The sequence below is a fragment of the Podarcis vaucheri genome (genome assembly GCF_965113315.1).
Source record: "Podarcis vaucheri genome assembly, chromosome: 4".
NCBI lineage: Eukaryota > Metazoa > Chordata > Lepidosauria > Squamata > Lacertidae > Podarcis > Podarcis vaucheri.
Genome location: NC_138762.1, coordinates 39229473 through 39254584, shown reverse-complemented (window position 1 = coordinate 39254584; position 25112 = coordinate 39229473). Strand labels below are relative to the sequence as shown.

General features: G+C 42.4%; 1 protein-coding gene across 1 annotated transcript in view; it reads left to right on the top strand.

The window, feature by feature from the left end:
* The window catches only part of MYH15 (myosin heavy chain 15), a 91615-nt gene extending 71917 nt beyond the window's left edge, over positions 1-19698 (top strand). The window contains exons 34-42 of the mRNA XM_082219696.1: positions 7259-7374; positions 8110-8302; positions 9620-9823; positions 11207-11332; positions 12353-12523; positions 12819-12923; positions 13629-13724; positions 16146-16283; positions 19564-19698. Coding sequence (XP_082075822.1) covers positions 7259-7374; positions 8110-8302; positions 9620-9823; positions 11207-11332; positions 12353-12523; positions 12819-12923; positions 13629-13724; positions 16146-16283; positions 19564-19581 — 1167 coding nt within the window. The 3' untranslated portion in view covers positions 19582-19698. The remainder of the gene's footprint in view (positions 1-7258; positions 7375-8109; positions 8303-9619; positions 9824-11206; positions 11333-12352; positions 12524-12818; positions 12924-13628; positions 13725-16145; positions 16284-19563) is intronic.
* Positions 19699-25112: the final 5414 nt, after the last annotated feature.

The window sequence follows — 25112 nt, the reverse complement described above, 5'->3', positions numbered from 1 at the left end:
TTCGTTTGAATGTAGTGTGGGTTTAAAAAATGTTTTGGGGAAAAACCCAGTCAGATTAGACATTTGAGCAATGGACTCTAGAAATCCTTGGGCGTACAGGTATCAGGAATGGCAGACAAGTTTCCCTGAAGGTAGCTTTTCCACCATTACCTATTTTACCCTGTAATAAACAGCCATAGGGGAGTGTTGGGCATGTTCTGGGGCAGCGATGGGAAACTCGCAGCCCTCCAGACATTGCCCAATCCCGAGTTCCATTGTCCCCAGTCAACATGGTCAATGGCCATAGATGATGGGAGTTGTAGTCCCATAACATTTTGAGCACCACAGGCACCCTATCCTTGGTTAGCATATGGTGATGAGCAAGCACTACAAGTCTGTACAGAGTGCTGCATCAACGGAGACTATTCCCCTGGACAGGGATGGACAAGTAATGGCTTGTAGGCAGCAGTTCCCCAAAGCAAGGTTCTGGTCCCTGGTGACCCTGCCAAAACATGTTCAAGTGTTGTTTTATTTATCTGTGCCTGCACAATGCAATCAAGATATAGATAGTACAGATAGATATAGATGGATAGATAGATACACACACACACACACACACACACACACACACACACAATGCATTAGAAACAATAAAAAAATCTTTTTTTAACCATAATAAACAAACACATATGTAAGAAAGAGGGATTCTACACTTCATATCACATCTCTCATTTGGATTTTATATGCAATATGCAAATGGACCTATCTGGATGTAATGTGAGGCTGTACAGCACGTTCTCCATAACTGCGAAGGTTTTGCAGCTCGATGGTGCTGACCATTCCTGGTTTCCAGTCACAGTCTAGAGAATCAAGTGCTCTTGAGGATCAAACTATATGTGATGTTAAGCAAGGCTTTGAATCTCATAACTGGAATTCTTTTCTCTTTTTAGATCAGATGTAGGGGTGTTGATCTCCCCTCCCTGCCATTTGCCTGCTGGAAATCCCCCCTTAAAACAAAACAAAACACTGTTGAATGCTGCTGGTTAGCCTCAAATAAGTGGCATGAGGGGCCAATTTCACTGGGAAAACAGAATGGGGCTTGTGGAACTGTTAAATCTTTGCGTGTCGAGGTCCCCAGGTCCACCCCAATAACTCACACATCACACAGAAGTTTTTGTTTAAGGTTTTTGGCATAATTTTGGCCACAACTTTATTAAAATACAAATTTGTGAGTGGTTGCGTAGGCATTGGTTGCGACTATCTGCCCCCACCATGGGGGACAGACTGACATTCCGCACAATGCGAAAGTCAGAATGGGGGAATACACTTGGGGGTTACGCGGAGCAGGGAACCTGCCCTCACCCCAAATGCAAGCAGGAGCTCATTGCTATGGCCCGAGCCCCCTTGACAGAGTGGACAAGCAATAGTTAGCCCCCAATTCCTTTAATGGAATCCCTTGCAGCAGCAGCATTAGAGGAGCAGGCACAGCCAATCCATGCCCTTCAACCAACCAAGCAATAAACCAATGCCTAACTGCAACCTTACAAGTTGTGACGATTTGCTACGCAGTAGGCAAAAACCAAATGGCCCCAGCCAATCAGCCAGATGGACAAAATTCCTACCAGGCCCCCGCTCCAAAGCAGATGACCCCATGACAGGCAAAACAAGGTCAAAGCGAAGAACCTTATTCTAGGGAGGGAGGGATGGGCAATCTGATGCACGGGTGAAAAGAGGAAGCCCTAGCCTCGTGCAAGGAGTTTTACTATTTCTGGCTGTCAATCAATAAATGGCAACATTAACTTCTTCCCAACAACAAGGGAAGCCCCAATCGCATCAGTGGCCAACGATCAATTAGCCTGCCCCCCAACTTTGGAGTGTTCTGGCGGCCCCCACCGCAACACGTGCTCTCCATGAAGGAGAACACGCTTTCTCCCCCTGATACCATGCTCCCAATCTGAATTAACTTAACTTCTCCTGCTGTTAGTTAAAAAGAGATCCGAATCTCAGTCATGGAATTAAAAAAAGATATGCTGAATGTACCCCCAAGACTTTCAGGAGATCATTGGTTTCCTACACAAGTAGGATGAGATTGAATATTTGAGGACTCTTGATGCAGGCAAAATTCTAGCACCTTTTGGGGAGAGTAGGGGCTTACCTTGAAATAAGAGCCTAGGATTTCTCTTCCCCTTTCTTTTAATTTTCTTTTATGCCTGGCCACTGTTTCAAGCTAACTACAGTCATCCATCAGCCTCATTCCCAGGAGTGTTTTTGGAGGGAGGAAAAATGGTTGCTCATATCTGCTACGATACAGCCAATGCCATCAGGATAATGTGAGGACTGGAAAGCTAATATACCCCCCAAATCACTTTTATTTTTATGAAGCTAGAGTGAATATATTCTTAAAAGCCATCAGTTATTCTCATGAACGCCTGAAACATTTTGGCTTCCCCACCTGGCACCTGCATTTGCTGTGATATCTGGAGGTTTGTTCAGTGCACTGGAACATGATTTGTTTATATTGTGGAATAATTTAACACCACCAAGGGCATTTTCATGAATTAACCTTTAAAAATAACACATAATTAGTTTTTTTAAAGTTCCATTTCTTCATCTGTTAGAAATGTTTGGAATACTTGAAAATAAGATTTAGCTTAAGCTATTTAATTTTTATCAAAATCTTTTCTTTCTTCTTTTCATCTTGCAGGCTGTTTTGTACTTTGCAGGGATTTCCCCTCCAAATAAAAAGGTGTTGCTATCAGAGCAGAGGAACAGCATGTTTCATCCCACTGCTTTGAATAGCTAAGCATGATAGATAGATAGATGATCAATATATTATATTTTTATATATAATATATGTTGCGAATATACTCCAGCTGATTGGTCATAATGCATCAGCTTGTGGTGTGTTCAAGAGCTTTACCTTGACAGATCATCCTAGAACGTGCCATGGCATATTAGTGCTAAAAGCAGCACGGCCACAGATCTGTAAACAAAATGGAAGGGGAAGTGTTTTGCTCTTCCCCACTTCTTAAGCAGTGTGTTGTACTAACAGACCAATCCTATAGGTCTCCATTAACTGCAGAAATGCTTTCAAGGCATTCTCCCAGCCCTTTAGCTCTTTGGGTTGCATATGGTATCATCCCACCCCTGGCCTTTGCTGATGCATAATTTCTGCTTTTCTATTGTGGCAGTATTGGGATTCAAGTGTCTTAGGCAGGGGCTGCGCATTAGTAGTGGTGGTGGTACTGGGCCAGGGACTGGTGCTTGGAAACTCCAAAGAAAGCTGCAAGCCATTTGGGAGCATTCAATATTATTTACAAAGGTGGGGGTTTGTTTTCCAGTTGTCTGGTATTCCTGGCCATCCACACTAAAGATAACAGCTCTAAAGGCCTTATACAGTCAAGCCACATATCCTCTAAACTCTACTAGCACTCTGCTCTCCCTTTCCAAAAGCCCCATTACTCTGCTGTGGTAGTTATTGTACAGAAATCGGAACCCAGCTAAGCCATAAATCTTTCCCCTTGCTAACTCAAGATGGGGGAAGTTCACAGCCATTGCTACTGAGCACTACCCAAATATTAGAAAGCTTGAGTCAGCTGTTGATCACCAACAGTTTCAGTACAGGAATTATGTACCTTACTGCTTCCATGAATTGAGACCCACAAAGAACGAATTATTTGCTTAGGATATAAAGCAGCCAATATTAAGTGGCTGCCTTTTAATGCTAATTTAGTAGAAACTCCTCCTTTCCTCTCTTGCACAAATGGGTTTTTATTAGGAGGCGCATGAGTGAAATATTACTTATGCAAGTAGTGCATGATGTATTTGTGTGTGTGTGTTGGCTATTATCCTGGAGTTAAAAAAACCCTCTATCCTTCATATAACGTTTCAAAATTCTCTAATTTTGTCACAATCCAAAAGCTATATTGGACAGCATTCAGCCAGATATTGCCTCTGTCTTTTATTTCTAAAGGTAGTAGATACCAAACCATATCCAATAACTATATAAAGACCTTATTTGATTCTGTCTGGCAGATTGTTTAAATCAGGTAAACTTGTTGCTTCATTTGCACTGCTTTTGCTAATAACTGAATGACACAGATTTCCTGGATAGGATCTGCTGAAGACCAGACAGTCAAGAACTCCACAGACCCTAACTGATCTTCATATTGTGGGCAATGATTATCTAGTGCATAGTATGGTGGCATAAACTGTACACAAAGAAGAACAAATTTCCATTTTTATGGATGTTGAGAGAGATTTAAAGAGCCCTTAGAGCCCCTATAACCCATTAACCTTATTTACCATATAGATTTAGCTCTACAACACTCTTACATTCACAAACACACACAGTCCAGCCAAATCTCCATGTCTTTTGCAGTCCCTAGACTGCAGAAATGCCAAGTTCTTCCTTGACTTAGCTCAGTGTCAGTCCCCAAACCCCCAGCCTTACCACTTAAGTTTTTCTTTTTTTATCACCTTCCATGCCTCTTTGCTTCTCAGCTGATGGAGGGGAGAACTCTTATGCATGTTTAATGTAAACTCTGCAAAAAGATTATGCAAGAAGAGGGAAAAGAGATGAACTCGATGGCCAAAACAGACACAACAGTGCAATCTTATCCCTGTCTACTCAGGTATAAGATTGCAATACTCACTGATTGCAATGATCCCAGGTATGTATGTGAAGGATTGCAGGCAAAATGTGTGAATGCATTTAATATAATCCCCCCCTCCAACTTTAACAACAGTAGCTGTGGGGAAAGGTTACACCTTCCAGTCTCACTTCTTAAGAGCCTGCCACAACATCCCATATCATAGAAGTTGAAACCAGAGCAAATTACATCAATTCTTCTGATAGCAAAACCGGACTTTCTTCTTATTGATATTTTAAGGGATCAATAAGAAGTCTTGTCAGCTAGAGAGGATATTTGTGCAGGAATAAAACGAAAGACTGTCACTTACATTTTGAGTCCCCCGCCTGGGTCCACTGATGTAGATGCTAGAACAACACAAGCAGTGTCTTACATGAGGCAAGCTCCCAGAGCACCCTTTGCTGAAGGAAAATACTGGTGCTACTTATGAAGCTGCTCTGACATCACTTTGGTTGCTACTCAGTGCTCATTAACCTGAGAACAGCGTCAGTGCAAGACATTGCACCGCCTGAGGTGGGCTGTTGCCACTGTCTTCCTCCTCTGCCTCCACTGGAGCTGCCTCCTCCTGTCCCACATTAACATGCAGGCTCACCTAGCCAAACACTTGCTGACAGCAGCATAAGAATCACTTCTAAGATAACCAGGATCACCACACACCTCCATGTCAAACTCTAAGAAAGAGGTCCTTCATCAGAGCAAAGCATTGTTTGCTGGGTGGCCCCAGAGAGTGCTTGTGCTGCCCCTGCTTTGCCGCAGTGGTGGGAATTACGGCTGAATACTGTTTACGGACGTGGGTGGCACTGTGAGTTAAACCACTGAGCCGAGGGCTTGCCGATCAGAAGGTCGGCGGTTCGAATCCCTGCGACGGGGTGAGCTCCCGTTGCTCGGTCCCTGCTCCTGCCAACCTAGCAGTTTGAAAGCATGTCAAAATGCAAGTAGATAAATAGGTACCACTCCGACGGGAAGGTAAATGGAATTTCCGTGTGCTGCTCTGGTTTGCCAATAAAGCGAGATGAGTGCCGCAACCCCAGAGTCGGCCACGACTGGACCTAATGGTCAGGGGCCCTTTACCTTTACTGTTTACAGAAACCTGTGGTCCTCCAGGTGTTGTTGGACTTCAGCAAGCCCCAGTCAGCACAGTCAATGGCCCAAGATGTAGTCCAATAGCATCTGGGGGGCCACAGACTTCCCACTGCTGCTTTAAAATTTAAGAGTCTTTCCTACCCTAGGCCACCTCACCCACATTGCCTCAATCTTAGGAAGGGGGGATGTAGCCCTGGGCTCCACTTCCCTGCAGTGGCAAATGCTATTTAATGCTTGCTATAGAAGCAAAAGCAGAAGTGCTTCATGGTGGATTGGTGACTAAGTGGCAACTGCAGTGGTGACAGCGGCAATGGCAGGTTCATCTGCCGCCTGAACCACACAGCTAATGCTAGGGCTAGCCCTGAGTCAAGGGTGCTCCCTAGCCAAAGGAATGCACACGGCAGATAAAGGTAAAGGTACCCCTGCCCGAACGGGCCAGTCTTGACAGACTCTGGGGTTTGTGCGCCCATCTCACATCTATAGGCCGGGGGCCAGCGCTGTCCGGAGACACTTCCGGGTCACGTGGCCAGCGTGACAAAGCTGCATCTGGCGAGCCAGCGCAGCACACGGAACGCCGTTTACCTTCCCGCTGGTAAGCGGTACCTATTTATCTACTTGCACCCGGGGGTGCTTTCGAACTGCTAGGTTGGCAGGCACTGGGACCGAGCGACGGGAGCGCACCCCGCCGCGGGGATTCGAACCGCCGACCTTTTGATCGGCAAGCCCTAGGCGCTGAGGCTTTTACCCACAGCGCCACCCGCGTCAGATAGTTAACTCTATATTGTCAAAGCTCACACTTACAGTAGGCTCCAGGTACCACACACGCTGGTTTAGCATCTAGGCAGCTATTGCCAGGTCTGAGCTCTGTGGAGCAGTTGCAGCAACAGGGAGCCATGTCCCCTTCACCAGCTTATGCATCTTCCCCCAACAGGCTGTGTACACATAGCCAGAGACTACGCCTGTGTGGAAGCTGCTACTGCTCTTCTCACTTTCACCCGCTCCTGATTCTGTGAGATAGTGGTTCAGGAAAGGGTGAGGAAGGACCCAGCCCTTCACTTGCTGACCCACCTGTTCCTCTAGCTCTGAAACTTCCCTTGCTTCTGACTCTTGCCATCACTGTACCCCTCTCCTGAGTCAGACTTCCCCGGTGCACACTCATGAGCGTCCTACCAGTCCCTGACACCCTGTCTGAGAGATGCGGTGCAATCCTATAGATGGCTACTTGGGTTAAGTCTCACCGAGTTCATTGGGAGATCCTTCCAAGTAACCATACATAGGATTACAGGCCTAAGTCCCTTTGTGCACAATGGGACTTACTTCTGAATAGACATACATAGGATTGCACTGTTAGGGTGTGATAAACATAGCTGTTGATATCCCTTGACTCTCACTCCTAGAGACCCATGCAGCTGCAGAAAGCTTCATTCCTTAGACACTAGAATTGGATCCTATGTATGTTCCATTGCACAATGAAGCATAGGATTAGGCTCCATATTTCAAAGTTATTATCTCCGTGTTGTTAATATGCTTTATATATATTTTAGGGGGCTCTGGAACATGAAGAAAGCAAGACATTGCGTTTTCAACTGGAACTCTCCCAAATTAAAGCAGACTTTGAAAGAAAACTGGCAGAAAAAGATGAAGAAGTTGATAATTTCAGGTATAGTATGCACACAAGGCAATTAACAGAGCCAAACTATATATGAAGTGTGATTTTTAAAAAGAACAGGGTTGGAACTAAAAGAAAACAAGATTTCTAGTTTTAGTATTTCTCAGCATCCAAAGTAGGTTAACTGAACTTAGATGCAGTTTAAACTAATGGGACTTGAATCCTGAATATCTTCCCCCATGGAATTCAATAGAACCTAATGTAGTCTGGCTCCAACACAGGTTTTTTTGTTTCTTTTTAAGAACTAGACACAAATGATCAGTGTGTCTCTTACCAATCACCAGAATTTCTCAAACTTGTCCTGGCAGTAACACATTATGTAGAAGAGGGCAATTTTCTTCTGCTTATGTATCTGTTTTGCCATCTGTACATGCTGTCTTAATTTGCAAGAATGTTGTTAAGGCTGATTGATAATTACTGTCTGCACAATATGTTGACAAAAGATACATTAATAAACAAGAGGCAATAAACAAAAAAAAACCTGGAATCTTTCACAGTTGAGAGTATTTCAGGGAAGAGATTCAAAATGAAATTATTTTACAGAGCGAAGTAAGAAGATCTGGAGATGGGAATTGAGGAGAATGCTGGATTTTCCTATTTACTCTTTATGCTAAAAAATCTATATGTGAAAAGGTAGACTTCACTAGCAGCACAGGGCATTGTCAAAAATTAGGGAAAGAGAAGCCTGTGCCCACATTTGCTTACATGACATGATTTCAAAATCAGGAGAAACCAGCAACGTGCCATAGACACATTACAGTCCACCTTGGATTCGGAAGCCAAGAGTAGAAACGAGGCCATCCGACTGAAGAAGAAGATGGAAGGAGACCTCAATGAGATGGAAATCCAGCTCAGCCATGCTAACCGGCATGCCTCTGAGGCAACAAAGACCACACGCATCCTTCAGGCTCAAATAAAGGTACTTCTCGTTGCTTGTGGGACCTGGGCATTAACAAAAAATATTCTGAGCGATTGCACTCAAAATAATGATAATTATAATAATGATAATGATAATATTTATACCCCACCCATCTGGCTGGGTTTTCCCAGGCACTCTGGGTGACTCCCAACATAATATTAAAAACATCATAAAACATCAAACATTAAAAACTTCCCTAGACAGGGCTGCCTTCAGATGTCTTCTAAAAGTCAGATAGTTGTTTATTTCCTCGACATCTGATGGGAGGGTGTTCCACAGGGCAGGTGCCACTACTGAGAAGGCCCTCTGCCTGGTTCCCTTTAGCCTCACTTCTTGCAGTGAGACAGGCATAGGCAAACTTGGCCCTCCAGATGTTTTTGCCTACAACTACCATGATCTCTAGCTAACAGGACCAGTGGTCAGGGATGATGGGAATTGTAGTCCCAAAAGAAGACCCTCTGTCTGGTTCCCTGTAACCTCACTTTTTGCAGTGAGGGAACCGCCAGAAGGCCCTCGGAGCTGGACCTCAATGTCCGGGCTGAACGATGGGGGTAGAGACGCTCCTTCAGCTTCAAACTTAGGGTTAGAAGGCAAACAAGAAGTTACCTTTCCCTTGTAGTACTAAAGTGGTTTCTGGGGAATACTTGCAACCTGGAGAGAATGTGAGGGAAGGTGTTTAACCTTTTCCTGTCCTCTCCCCCATGCCGATTTTATTGAGCATTCATTCTGAGTTGTTTGCAAGGCAATTATACAACAATGAGCATCCTTATTTGCTTCTAAGGTGTTTATATCCCTTCATGTTAACCATTTCAAACATTTCAATGCAGTTCCCCATCACTTTCCTAACAGCAAAAAGTCCATTGCAAAGAAAAGTGGATTTATTGTACTAGGTAGGGATAGGGAACCTCTGGTCCACAGCCTGATTAGGCCTGCCAGGTCTACCCATTTGGCCTACTGGGTCATTTTGGCCAAGCCATGACCATCTGCCCTACACCTGACATGAGGTATATGGTAAAGGTGAAAACCACATATGGGACAGGTGAAACCACAGTAGGAAAACGAAAGGGGGTTCCAGGCACTCCTGGCCTGGATCAGGGGTGCCTTTGAAGCTCCAACCATCAGCTGACTACCAGGGCTTCAAAGCACAGTGCACCTTTGGTTGAGGAATAGGATTCCCTGCACTACAATACAGTCAATCCTAACCCTGAAAGACAGCGATATGGGGGATCCCATCTATAAGATTCCTTCTCTGCATAACAGGAGTAAAGCCTGACTTCATTGGGCCCAGTGTGTGACCATGCTGCTGTTTTTCTCCAGGAACTGCAAGTACAACTTGATGATTCAACACACCTGAATGAAGACTTCAAAGAGCAGCTGGCAGTCACTGACCGACGTAACACTCTCCTCCAGTCTGAGTTGGATGAGCTCAGGGCTCTGCTGGACCAGACAGAACGTGGCCGTAAATTGGCAGAGCAGGAGCTGCTGGAAGCCACTGAACGTGTGAACCTTCTGCACACCCAGGTTGTTATATCAAATGTTGTTTCCCTAACCTGCCTCACCCCCCATCACATTAGATAATAAACCAGACATTCTTACATAGAGTAGTGATTCAGAGCAATGCAGGTTTCAGACAAAGTATGACCCCATTAACAAGGGTACACAAAGACTGTTCATTCTTGAGGGGTGGGGGGAGAGAAATTAAAGTGAAAAAGAGTAATTTTAACACATTTATAGTTCGAAAGCCTCCAGATAAAAGAAAAATGGCTTTGCTGAACATTTCTGTGACATCTACCACCTTTTAAAATTGTCTAGTTTGCCTCCCGTTGTGCTCTCTTTCTGTCAAAATGATCTCTTTCATGATTTTACTCTTCGCTTATCCCAGGCTCTGCTACAATAACATTAAAGACTCATCCCTGTCAAGGGAGAGTTTAGAGTATTTACCCAGGTTCCATTGTTTTAAAATTGGCCTTACCTATATTGTTCAGAGTGAACTGTGCCTTAGAGTGGACTGTTCTCAATAAATAGAGCCTTTCTTTATTGCTAAAAATGATTTCAATGTCCAAGTTTCAAAAATATGACACCGACCACTACTTCTGAGAACTTTCCAATATGAAACAGCGGAGTTGATAATAAAACATTAGCCGTTTTGGCACAGACATTATGTTCCTTATTGCTGTCGTCAACCATACTGAGATCAGGACATGATCCAGCCAATATTAACTACCTTTAAATCCAATTATTTTAGCAGGTAACAGTTAATTGTAAATCTTTCTTATGGAAATAATGAGATTTACAAATGCATCATTTTGGCTCAATCACAGTCTAGCTCTCTCCTTCACAGATTAGCATAAAAGTATCTGTTCAATACTGATTGTGTGCTTAATTACCCAGAGAAGTGGATTAAGTGGTATTCGGGTTACTTTGATGAGGGATGCTTTCAGATGTCATTTTTTTCACATCAGGTGTAAAACCCAAAAGACATTCCTACACTACTGAATTAATTTCTCTCATAAAATCTGATGCTGAAAACCGAGGGCAATATTCAATACTAATCTTACTCAGAGTAGACAATTTAAATCAATGGCTTTAAGCTGCATGTCCATACATTTCACTAGGTCTGCTCTGAGTATGACCAATGGTAGATATTCTGATTCTATCTTAAAGCAAAAACATGGCATTATTGATACTTTTGGTCTGTTCTATTCTATTGTCTGCCTAGGAACTCCAAAGGTAGTTAATGACACACATTCGCTTGTGCACCCAAGTATAATTTGTGAATTATACCCACCCACCCCCAGGTACAGTGTGTGAATAGCCTCAGTGTAGCACTAGTCCTAGAAGGTGATAAAGAGGATCATGTGTCCCTGAAGGATCTTCCTTTCTCCTCTTCCTTTCAAACTCAAGAATACAAGCCTGATCAACCAGAAGAAGAAGCTGGAGACTGATATCTCTCAAATGCAAAATGAAGTGGAGGAAGCCATCCAGGAGTGCAGGAATGCCGAAGAAAAGGCCAAGAAAGCAATCACTGATGTAAGTAGACAGCTTATTCCTGCTTGCACAGATGTCCAGTCTTATTCTTCCTGGTTTGCTGATCTTTTGTTGAGCATGGTTTTCGTTTCTGAATCAAGTACTGCTTTGCATGCTGGCAAGTCAAGGATTGTGAAAATTTATTTATTTAGACTCACTAGCAGTGGTGATCTGTTGTCATCAGAAGTCATATATGTTCGAACATCTATCATAATTTAGAAGGATGTTTGGCATTTTTATAGTGAAAGTGACCTTTTCTCCCCATATATCTTCATGCAGATTGGCTTTCACTGCATTTCAAAAACCCAGATGTGAAATTTGGTGAAAATTGGTAGAATAACAGCAGTGTTCCTAAATTGGGTGGGAGAAGCATTTGCCTCTCTGAAATATTAACTGTGTCTGTTTTGGATTTTTCCTATTGTCACCTCTCGTGATAATTACAAATGTGTTCAGTTACAGCTTAAATAGAAGGTGGCTCAAGTGTAGGGATATCATAAAGTGATATCCGTACATAATACCAAGGTGTACAACAACTCACATTGTGCTTAATTATACTACATGAAGTTATAAATAAAATTTTAGACTAAGGGCTCATCCAGCCTTGTGCTTGTCCTATGCCTCAGAAGCATGGGTCCAAGAGGTTTTGTCCCTGGGAAACACACCTGTTGGCAATAAATCAGAGCCCACATCAATCTTGAGAAAATTTTATTTATGTTTGCTCCAATTCAGATTTTTTTTTGGGGGGGGGAGTGGTAGGGCAAAGGCAAGGCTGGATGAGCCCTAAGTCCTAGAAATGGTTCATTACTTTCTCCAGATCGAGGGAACCTGTGATCCACCAAATGCTGTTGGACTCCAACTCCCATTGGCCCAGCCAGCATGTCCAATGGTCATGCATGATAGGATTTGTAGCCCTTCCTCCTGTTATAGATATTTCCCAGGATTTTGTAGTTGTCTCAAATCGCCAAAATCATTGGGACTCGTTGTTTGTTTGGGGTGGCGTTTCACACATTTATGTTATTATAGGCAGCAATGATGGCCGAAGAACTGAAAAAAGAGCAAGACACCAGTGCTCACTTGGAGCGAATGAAAAAGAACATGGAACAGACCATTAAAGATCTACAGAAGAGACTGGACGAAGCAGAGCAAATTGCTCTAAAAGGGGGCAAGAAGCAGATTCAAAAGCTGGAATCCAGGGTAGGCTTCTAAGAGTCCACCTTTAGAACCTGTTGTGTCAGCCTCCTTGGAAAATGGTTGGCGTGTTCATTTTTAAAATGGGAGCTCAGCTCTGGCTAGAGTAGTAATGTTTTATTTTGAAATGCTAAGTGCTGGAGAATGATGTAAAGGAGCACTCAACAAACGTGCCAAAAGCTTTTGAGTATATATTTATAAAGCACGTTCTGAAAACCTATTGCTAAGACTAAGTTCTTTGAGCTATTCCTATGAGGCAGAGCCCAACAGGAGCACATAAACGCTTTTGATTCTGCTACAGGTCCGCGAGCTGGAAAATGAACTAGAGGCAGAAGCCCGCCGCAATACGGAATCTCAGAAAGGAGTCCGCAAATATGAAAGGCGCATCAAAGAGCTGACATACCAGGTAATAATAACTAAAGTGGGTGAACTGAAATATTGCGCTAGGACAAATACACATAATTTCCAATCACAGAAACTTGTTCTGATGTAAAGCAGCATTACCAAAGACTTTATATATTATAGGCAGCAGCTAACAGCCTGCAGGCGATTCTCTACCACTTTTCTTTTCCTTCTGGCTCTTTCATCTCCATGCTGACTAAAATAGCTTTGTGGGATGAAGGACAGAGAGATGTCTGAGTCAAAGGAGGAAATGTTCTTATCTCACCAGCACTCTTCAGTTTCTATCTCTTCCTCTGCCTGAACCTCTGACTCATTCCAGGAAACACTGAAGCAAGGGAATGAGAATGAGGACTGGTAGCTGAGAGGTCAATGGAATTCTCCAAGCATCCCTATAGCTAGTATGTTGCAGCTGATAGAGTACAGGACTTGCAAAATTTGGGTTCAAAATCTTTGTTCAACCACACATTTTTCTGGGTGAAGTTCACTGTGCAACTCACTATCAGCAGAAACCTCAACAGGATGTCTGTGAGATAAAATGGAGTGACCCAATTTAAGTCATCCAGAGCTCATTGGAGGAAGGCTAGGCTAAAAATTAGATAGAGTCTCTTAGTTCCATAATTCTAGATTTCCAGTGAAACAAGCTCTCTAACTCTGAGGAGTGGATGGTTGCCAAGTTAACACTTATTTTTTTCCTATTTGTTCTACAAAGGCAGAAGAAGACAAGAAGAATTTAACAAGGATGCAGGAGCTGATTGATAAGCTGCAGGTGAAAGTGAAAAGCTACAAGCATCAAGCAGAAGAAGCTGTAAGTTGGTGCAGTGTAATGCGTGGCTCTTATCAAATCAGTAATTCACCTAATTTCTGATTGGAGTTGTATTATTCAAACCGGGAAAGGAAGACAAACCGCTGATGTGTGACAACAACACTGCACAAAGAGGTATCATCAAATCGCCTCAGAATCCTGAACATTGCAGCAATTTCTCTTCCCTTTTTGAAAAGCACATTTCTTCTACCTTCAAAAGCATGGAGGAAAGTTTAGAGAGTACCTCTAAATCTCCTACTAAAGATTTTGAAAACTGGGAGGCACAGAGAGCTGTGTCATTGTTTTGACCCTAAGTCCAGAATGTTTCCAAACTCCAATTTTTAAAATGGTTTTCTTTTCCTCACCCACACCAGACCTTTCCAAATTTTACAACAAGAAAAACTTGAACTGGAAGCACAAATAAATTAGGCACAGTTACTTAATTTTATTCAGTTTCTATAAATGGTTTAATTTTTTTAAAAAAGCACAGCACAGAAGCTTCTCAGTTTTGGAATATTTGGTGTATTATTATTTTTTTAAATCACATCTCCCCCTAAGAAATAAGGATGCAGACCTTCAGCAAATTGCTGTACTGTGAAGCACCCCTATTCACTGTCAATCATGCCTCAGTCTGTCAGACTTCATTCCATTTTCCTCCCTGCTAGTTTTCTATGTATACCTCTCCCCCACCTTGGAAAAAGGGTTAGGCAGCATTTCATGGTCAAAGGGCACACTCAGTCTTGACTAGGCCATCTTGATAGGTTCTCACAACCTTAAAGGCTACTTTCTCAAGATATTTTGTACTCCTGGAACCTCGCACATTCCTTCTCATCTGCTGATACTGCCATCTTATGTGGGAGTGGTGAAGTTTTGGCTTCATACACAACAGCACGCATGCTGCATCTCTTACCAAAAACAGAGATGATGATGTTTCTGCTGCATTCCATTATCTACAACAAATCTAAATACAGTTTCATCTCACAGAATGGAAAATGAACGATACTTTGGTACAGAATCATTTGTCTAAGGCATTCCAGTGCTTGACAAAATGATGCCGCTGTCAGAAAACATTTCACTCTGTATTCCTGTTTTCGCTTCAGCGAATACCACAGACAGATCTTCTGACTTAATGCACTAAAGATCTGAAACAGAGTAGTATGTGTTTACTAAAAGTGTCTCAACGTATTTGGAGTTCCATAGCACAGCCACTGGCTGTACAAGCAACTTTCACATGGCTTTCTGCCTAGAATGAGAGTTCTCAAAGGGTGAGGCAGGCCTACTTACAGCAGTAAAATCTGTTGCTGCGCATTCCTGTAAACTCAAATGTTTACATTTCTGGATTAAGTCACAAGGCTGATTATGGAACTGTTTGTGGAGTCTATGGATATGTCTTTCTCAACTTGGTGTCTTCTAGATGTTCTTGAATTCCATTATCCCTGACTTTAGATGGGTAACTCTATCAATTCTTATTTTTCTCTTAAGTTCCACATCTCCACATCACTCTGCAATTTTTAAAAAATATTTGCGGAAGATCACCAGCATTTAGTGTGAATTTCTCTTAATTTACATTTTTTTTAATAAGCCATTTTGCCTAAAATACACATTTTTGCAAAATAATTTCCCCTAATATAATGCATGGTTATGTTATATTTACTACTGCATTTGTTTTTATGGACATTTTACTACAGTTATATGCATTTTTGTACACATTACGTGGCTGGCGAATTGCATTGCCAAAGTTGGATATGTGCGGATGTCAAAGGATGAGTGTTTCAGTTCATGCATTATTTTGGAAAGTGAAACATTCATAGGCTCATCTTTAAATGTAAACTGAATCAGATTTCTCTTCCATTCCTATCTCTAACTTTTTGCCTTGCTGGCTGGAGATGATGGGAGTTGTAGTCCAATAACACCTAGAGGGCATCAAAGGTTGCCTTATTTAGTCTTGGAGGCCTTTGTGATAATAGCACAACTTGAGGGTCTAGAGCAGTGGTTCTCAACTTGTGGGTCCCCAGATGTTGTTGGACTACAACTCCCATCATCCCTGAGCTCTGGCCTTGCTAGCTAGGGGTGATGGGAGTTGTAGTTCAACAACATCTGGTGACCCACAAGTTGAGAAAGGCTGGTCTAGAGCAATTTGCTATTTCTTCACCACAGAATGTGGAATTTTTCTACGCTGTTTGCTTTCCAATTAAAGGCTTGAAATCACTACCTGCCATCTACAAAACTCTCTGACTGATCACTGATGGCCTCCCAGATAGACTTTTAAAGATGAAAGTGCCTTTCCTGTGTAGCAAATCCCACAAAGTTCCATGAAATGTTTACCACTGACTCACGAATGCTTTTCACAAGTAGTGGAAGGTCCACTACTTGCTAGATTATGGAGGCAAAGCACTTTTGATGTTCTTTTCTCCCTCCTACCAGGAAGCTCAAGCCAACCAGTACCTTGCAAAGTACAGGAAGCAGCAGCATGAGTTGGATGATGCTGAAGAACGAGCTGAAATAGCTGAATCCCAGGTCAATAAGCTCAGGACCAAGTCAAGAGACATTGGCATAAAAAAGGTATGTCAAGCGAATCGGGGGAGAATGTTTCTGGTAGAACCTTCAGAAAAGCAGGGCAGGACATTGGGGTGAGGTGAGGATTTCGTGGGCCTGCATCTCAGACAACCCATCTATGTGCCTGTGTACTTGGAATAGTCTTTCCTATTTCTCCTCTGCCTGCCCAGTTTGGGAGAAGGGGCAGCAATTCCAGCCTGATGGGCTGACTCCTGAGGTCCCAAAATGCAGCCAAGAAGCACTGACGGCTGAATCTTTCTTGACAGTTTATAGCCAAGCAAGGTATGCAGCAAATAACACTACAAAGGCACAGCTGTGAATGAAACACTGCAGACTGCAGGAAGCCATTCTGTTGTGGAATGCTTGTTATTCCAAGCCAAACTGCATGGTATCAATATATTAATTTAGTCTAGACAAAACCAGATAATGCCCAACACATATTAATCACTCAAACTCTATGTTTTGCCCATGTAATGATGCCTTTGGAGCTACTGTAATTAATATAAGAATTAATCCTCAAAGGTGCAATCCAGATCTATTAAAATCAATGTGGAGGGTTGACAATGATTTTGTTAGGATTTGGATTACATCCTAAAACCAGCTAAAACTAACAGTTAACAACCTTGGCATTGGCTTATTTGCATTATTTTGGCAGCTGCAACTCATAGTTTCTGGTTATATCAACATTATTTTCTCTAATGATGGGTATTGAGAAAAATCTTATTCACTAATACAAATGAAAGTCCCCGTAGAACAGTAGAGGCTAAGAAGGAAGCCTGTTCTGGCCGACATCCATATTGCATAATCCTATGATGCTGTTGTCATGGCCACCATTCTGAGAGCTCCATGGGGTGACACTAAGGTAGAAAACACAATCGCTTTCAACCTGAGTGAAGCAGCAAAACTTCCTCCTTCACATGATGTCTGTAATAGTCAGAGACTCACAACCATTTCCACTGCAGGTGAGGAAAGTGCCCACATTGCCTGTTGCTTCTTGTTATAAGTAGTTACAACGCTATAATAAATCCCTGTTGTGATTTTGTAATGCACAGTGGAGGTGGCAGTTCCTAGCAATTTTTGGAAACTTGGAGGCGGATAAATTTTCTCCCCAAATCAAAACCATTTAGCTCCTCTTCCTGTTTTTCAAACATTACCAAAAGAATGCTACTCACAAGTAGAAGTGCATTTCCACATGCAGGTCAAGCAGTGCTAAATGCAGGTGTTGGACAGGGGGCAAGATCTGGTTAATAGATGTGGGACTGTGTACATGCTGTCATTCAAACATATGAAAAGATTAGACATTGCCTGCTCTTAGAAGTAAATCCTGTGGGATGAGCATAATGTATGTAGCTATAAGTCATTATCACGCTCTTGCCTTTTAGGGTTCCTAAATAGAGAGAAGTGACACAGTAAACAATAACCACAGTAACTACCATGGTAGGCTTATCATTATGCAAAATATATTAATAGAATTCTTCCAGAAGTTTTTCAGGCAACAAGAAAAACAACACTCCACCAAACACCCAAAGCCAAGTTTTAGTAAAGAGATTTATCCTTCATTTTACTTTTCCACATTTGTTTGGGCAGCAGAAATCCATGCAGATAAAATGCAAATAGAAAACACAACATTTTTTTAAAAAAATACTTCTTAATACATCAGCCCACTTGATATCTTGAAAACGGAGGTTATTCATAATTCGTACGTTTAGACCCTGCCAGCACCTAATATCTGAAGAGACATGCTATGCTTTTTAATAACGTTGAGCAAGCTGCAACTTTATCACCACAACACTAGACCCTTACTCAGCCTCTCCATTCCACACAGTTCTTAAAGACACAGATTCCCTTTTAAAGCCAGGAAAACCTTCTGCCCAAAGGTTTTCGGAATATCTCCCTTTCCCACCTTCCATGGTATGTGGACAGACTGGCTCAAAAAGTCCCCTTCATAGCCTCATTCCCTATAGTGCAGTTTACTTAGAATCATAGAATTGTGGAGTGGGAAGGGACCCCGAGGGTCATCTAGTCCAACCTCGTAATGCAGGAAACTCAGCCATTCAACCTCTGCTTAAAAACTTCCAAGGAAGGAGAGTCCTCCACTTTCCAAAGGAGTCTGTTCCGCTGTCAAACAGCTCTTACTGTCAGAAAATACCGTATTTTTCGCTCTATAACACGCACCCGACCATAACACGAAGGTAGTTTTTAGAGGAGGAAAATCCGTAGGCATGCCACCCGTAGGCATTCCCTCCATAACACGCACAGACATTTCCCCTTACTTTCTAGGAGGAAAAAAGTGAGTGTTATGGTGCAAAAAATACGATACTTCCTGAAGCTTAGTAAGAATCCCCTTTCTCATAACTTGAATCCATTGGTTTGAGTCCTACCCTCTGGAGCAGGAGAAAACAAGCATGCTTCCTTCTCCATATGGCAGCCCTCCATATGGTTACCTATACATCTGCTTCCTGTACACTTGGCCCTCTTATATGTAATGTAACCAGATAGAACAAACATGTGTGGGGCAGGGATAGCAAGCTCCACCCCTGACTTGCACAACAGAAGAGAATGGGCACTCACCCCAATTCTGGTGGGGCAGGGGTTGCAGCTCAACCCAGCGCTCCCCAGGGCACAATGGAAAACATTATTTTCCTCATGGCTGGCCGGTGTAATCCTCCCTGGCTGGCTGAAAGGGCTTGTGGGATTGCCCACCAAAATTTCCATTTGAACTGGCCAATTGGGGAGGGGGGAGCTAAAGCAGCAGACCAGAGTAAAGAATAAATTAGTTGAACTTAATGGAAGTTATGGCTAACCTGTCCCATTGATTTTGGTGGGAATGATGTTCAAGGAACAATGCAGTTCTGCGCATGTCTACTCAGAAGTATGCTCCATTGTGCAAAATGGGTCTTGCTGCCAAGAAAGTGAGTATGGGATTAACGCCACCTTGCTACAGTTCACATAGTGCTTTATATGCAACTCATCATGGGATGCCACAGCCATGAGGTGGTGCACCATTCCTCATGGATGCTACTGTACATTCTTAATTTTGTACTTAGCTATGTGCAAACATGTTGTGCCCTGGTACTTTTTGAAGCCTTGTAAGACGTTCTGCGTTGCACTTCTGTCTATATTGTATATTCTTCCTACACAAAAATGCATTCCACAAAGGAAATTCAGGACGAATACAGTGGGCCATCTTTCCTAGGAAGTGTGTAAAGGATTGTTGCTTTAAAAAGCCATGCAGTCATTTCTGTTGAGCCTAAACTGTGTTGTCATTTTTTATAATGTATTTCAGGTTCACGATGAGGAGTAAACCTATTATGCCTTGAGTAGCTGCTGGCTAGACTGGTTCTTGCATAGAAACCAGCAGCCCACCGCTGAAGCAGAAGAAAACAGGCATCTTAACAAATAAACAAATATCAAATTAAAATCTGCTGATGCCCTTGTTATATGTGTTTTCAGTTGTGTTTCGCAAGGCTTGGTATTTGGATGTGAAAAAACAATTTCAGCACTTTTTATTAGTCTTTAGGATGTTGGGGATAAAGTGCAGATTTCACGGGAAAACATGTTTTGTGGAATCCCCATTGAAATATCTGGAAATTGCTTAATGACTGCCTTTTGATGTGACTTGTACAGGACAGATTTCCACCACTGCCCTAGACCTATGAGTCAGATAGCCTCTTATTCATGATCTAGAGGTTGTCATCTGGTTTAAAGGCACAGTAAAACATACTAAATGCTCCCATGCCAAGCTTCTGTTTTTGGAAACGTAAGGAATTCAAAAAAGGTGAGCTATAGCTTTTTTATTATTATTTTAAAAGTCCCTTTGAAGACTTTGTAACGAGTTACCTTAGCCAAGAGCAGTCTGTCACATACATGGCCCTAACTCCCAATCAAAGGCTTGTACCAATCTCAAATTCCAGCAGGCTAAATCTTCTAGCATCTCCTCCTTGATGTTGTGAGCTTCAGATCTCCTCTATATATGAAGCTGCTGCAGAGGAAAGATGTGAGACGCATGAGCAGGTGTGTGAGATGACAAGACGTTAGAGATAGGTAATAACTCAGCAGTCATCCAGTTTATGGAGAGATTGAGGCATTCAGATAAAGGAGCCAGGAACTCCATGAAAAGCAGCAAGGGAAATATAGCTCTTATTAGGCTTATGCATGCTACCAATTTTGTCACACTATATTTTCTGCTTTCCATTGACCTTTCCGCTGAAGATTTTCATTGAAAGGGGACATAGCCTGGATCTATAGTATATATTCAGGCATAATCATTCGTATATCTGGAGTCCTACAAAGGAACTTCCCATCACAGCTGGCTTCCACCAGTAGCTGGTGGACAAAAAAGGTTAATTAGTTTTCCTTATTTATCTTAGATAGTGGCTTCAGGGTGCATGACTCTTTACAGTAGTGGTAGGGAACCTGAGACCCCCATTGTGGTTGGACTTTAGCTTCCATCGGCCCCAGTCAGTATGACTGATAGTCAAGGACAGGCCTTTGCCCAGAGGGTTTTTAATCCACTTTGCAAAGAGAGGTGGCAGATGAAAGAAAGGTGAAGTGGTAGCACAGTAAACAGGGAGAATATGCATTATTATGTACGTAGATAGTACAGTTGTACCTCGACTCCCAGGTGCCTTGGGAGTCAAACGTTCAAGCTCCTGAACGATCAAAAACTGGAAGTGAGTGTTCCAGTTTTCAAACATTCTTTTGTAAGCTGAATGTCCGATGGGGCTTCCACAGCTTCCGATTGGCTGCAGGAGCTTCCTGCAGCTAATCAGAAGCTACACTGGTTTTCGGAAGTCAAACGGACTAGAATGGATTCCGTTCGACTTCCGCGGTATGACTGTATATGTATTTAGGTTTCGTAGGGCAAGGGGAGTAGGTGGTTGTGCCAAATCCTCCACAGAAATGGTGGGTTTGGAGGAGAGAGTAGAAGGAAAAGGAGGCCTCCATCCTTTCCACTAGGTCCAAGGCGAAGATGTGGAAGCCTTTTTGGTTTTGCCAGATTTGCCGTGACAGCATCAATGCTCTTCCACCCACTTTGTCAAACATAAGTCAGGCGTGCCTTCTGACAAGACATGAGGAAGTAATTATGTACTAGTGATTCCAGGCTATTAGTGGATTCTTTGGAGAGTGAGTGACAAAAGAGAAAGCATAGTCTTTAATTTTGGAAAGTGTACCTCTGTCACTGCGTTCCATTCTTCCCTGACAGTAGACAAAGTGGCTTGAATGCATAATCTAATGGCCATGAGGGATTTTAAAGCTTTGCACTGAAATATGAGCCAGCACTCGACTAGCACTCTGTCACTTCAGGGTTCCAAACCGCACACTGACAACATGTCCACACAATGGCAAAGATTTAAACGCATTTCTCTTAACTAGCATTCCCAAAATTGGTGTCCTCCAGATGATTTCAGTTACAACTTACATCAACCATAGTCATTGTCTGTGGATCATGGGAGTTGTAGTCCAAAAAATATGGAAGACACCTAGTTTGGGAAGGCTGCTCTTAATGACTGACAAAGCAGTTAAGGATTTAGGAGTTAACATGGGTGTTTACTTCCAGAAAGACTAGGGAATTCCTAGGTTCTATATAAACTTCCACCAATCTTCCTTCATGCAAAGGGACTAATAAGCACATAAATCAATCATGGCTATTCCTCTGTATAGGTAGTTATTATTGTTGTTCACTCATCTACACCAGACACAAAAGTTGTTGTTTTTAAGCTATTTTTTAAGGAAATTGGGCAAAAAAAATGACACCTGATATGGCCAGACATTTTAACCGCTTTTTGAAAATTCTGCCCGGACGCCATTTTTGACACATGAATCCTGGCTATATCCAGGAAATTCCAGATGTATGGCAGCCCTATATTATGGATCCTTGTGGCAAGAGAATAATCTGCCTCACTATAGTGCCTTGTAAATGTATAAAGGGTAGCTGAAAACATTTTTTTGCAAAAGTAGAGCAGAGTTGGATTTGAACTTTGGCTGAGCAGTGGTGACCTGTACTGCCTGGGTTATCTGTCTTATTCTGATAAAGACTGATGATTTTTCTTCAGGGGAACCTGAAAGTTGCATAATACCACCGAATTACCAGAATCAAGGGGAAATCTGTAGACTAGGGCCTGGCCACAAGGTTACTGACCATGCACTACTATATAGGTCTATTGATTTCATTTAGTCTATTCTATGACTTAATATTCAGTATCCCTCACAATTAATGCCAATATGATATGATATATGATATGATATGATATGATATGATATGATATGATATGATATGATATGATATGATATGATATGGTACGGTACGATACGATACGATACGATACGATACGATACGATACGATACGATACGATACGATATGATATGATATGATATGATATATACAAGTAGGAGCGGTCTCTATTATATCAGGATGAGTGAAGTTTGACTGCATTTTTTTTGTCTATGACAATTGGAAAGCAATGTGTTTTCCCCCAATGGCTTCAAAATGTCATTCTGCTTCCTGAAGAAGTTCCCTGCCTGTTTTCATTCAAGGGATGTTGTTCCATCTGATCATTTCCCTCAAATACAAAGTAAGAGCTGTTAGAGCTAGTACTATAGGACATACCCCCAGGGACATTTTAATTGAAAACTTCTGTACTGCATGTTCCGAAAAATTTCAGCCAGCTGTGCTTGAGCTATAAAAGTTCATTGCAAATCAATGGCAAAAACGAAAAAGAAAGTATCTGGCAAATACAGCAGAGGTTGGAGGATGAAGGTTGCATTCAAAAAAATTCAACCACAGTTTATTTTTCTCCAAAATCGCACTATATATGTTGTTAGGGTCTGTTTTACATTTAGAAGCACCTAGATTGCCAGCGTTCAGCACAAGGAAAAGAAACAAACTTTGCAAGCACAAGTATAAAGAAAACTCATGGGATATATTTTTAAAAATAACTATATATTTAAACCAATTTTGTTTAAAATGTTGTAACAGAGGATTTTGAGTAATATTAGTTTTGGCATTAGATCCATGCAATTATCACACACCTCTTCATGTGAGAGATCCCTATTTGAAATGAACTTTCCTGGTCATCTTAATTCTAAGCATTAAATACAATGTGAACATAAGAGGTGCCTTACACCAAGTCAGGCCATTGAACAGTAATGTTTTATGAACTGGTGGTTGCCCTCCAGGTCTCTTCGAGCCCAGCCTGCCAGGAATCAAATCTAGGGTTGTCTGTATGGAAAGTATGTGTTCTACCGCTAAGCTGTGGCCCTTCTATCTGCCAGTGGAGGATACAGAGGCTCTGCTGCACGCACATTAGGATGTAAAGAGATTGTCAGGGAACTGACATTGGAGCTAGAGGCGGAGGGAAGGCTCTCAAATGATGCTGGAGAAGGGCCCAGCAGGGAGAGAGGCAGCTCCGCAGATGGGGAAGCAAATCAGCGCAACACCAGGGATATAGAGGGGCTGATGGGGGAATCAGCGAGACTCTTCACCGGACACCAGCGGGGAGAGCACGGGTCCCCCGCTACCCACGCCCACCCTGCGCAGAAGACTTCCGCGCAGAGAGAGTAGGAGGAGACTGGGTGTCAAACAACTTTTATGTTGGAAAAGATTTAAGAAACGCCCACTGACGGATTCTGCTAGCGACTGAGGCAGCCACAAAGTGAAGGGCTGTCCAGACAGAAAGGTTTAACAAGGCAACATAGCCAGGAGAGGCGGCAACTTACGCACGAGCAACCCCATACCCATTACAGAGATGCACATTTAAAACACATTAATGTGAGTTAAGATGCACTTTAAGTGGAGTCCCTCAAGGATTAGTATCCAGACCTGTGCTTTTTAACTTATTCGTTTAGATTTAGAGCTAGTGGTTAGCACTGGGGTAGCCACATTTCCCAGAGTTACCGAATCATTCACGGTGGTCAAAACAAAATGATCGCAAAGAGCTCCAAAAGGCTCTCTCCAAACTAAGTGGATAAGCAGTGGAATGGCAAATGCAATTCAGTGTAAACAAGTCTAAAGCGATGCACAGTGGGTAAACAAACAAACCCCAAATTTCCATGGGGTTTGAAGTGGCGGTAACTGACCAAAAACTGGCCATTGGGGTCACAGTGGATAACAGCTTGATGAAGATGTTGACCCAGCGGTGGAAAGGTGAATTCCATATTACTGTGGGATTGAAAATAAAACCAGCAATATCATTGTACAAATCTATGGTGAAACCACACTTGGAATGCTGAGGTAAATTCTGGTTGCCTTACTTCAAAAAGATACCATAGAGCTGGAAACAGTGTGGGAAAGATCAATCAAAATGATCAAGGATATGGAGCAGCAACTCCCCTATGAGGAAAAGTCATGACGTTTCAGGTTTTTCAGACTGAAGAAAATGTAAGGAAGAATACAATAGAAGTGCATACGATTATTCTCCCTCTCTCATAATACTTGAGAACCCATGGTCATCCAATGAAACTGAATGCTGGAAGAAACAAAACAAAGCACTACAGTGATACCTCGGGTTAAGTACTTAATTCATTCAGGAGGTCCATTCTTAACCTGAAGCACCACTTTAGCTAATGGGGCCTCCTGCTGCTGCCATGCTGCCAGAGCATGATTTCTGTTCTCATCCTGAAGCAAAGTTCTTAACCTGAGGTACTATTTCTGGGTTAGCAGAGTCTGTAACCTGAAGCGTATGTAACCTGAAGCATATGTATCCTGAAGCGTATGTATCCTGAAGCGTATGTAACCCAAAGTACCACTGTACTTTGCATGGCGCATAGTTGCATTATGAGATTCACTCCCACGAGATGGCCACCAATATGGATGGCTTTAAGAGGATTAGACA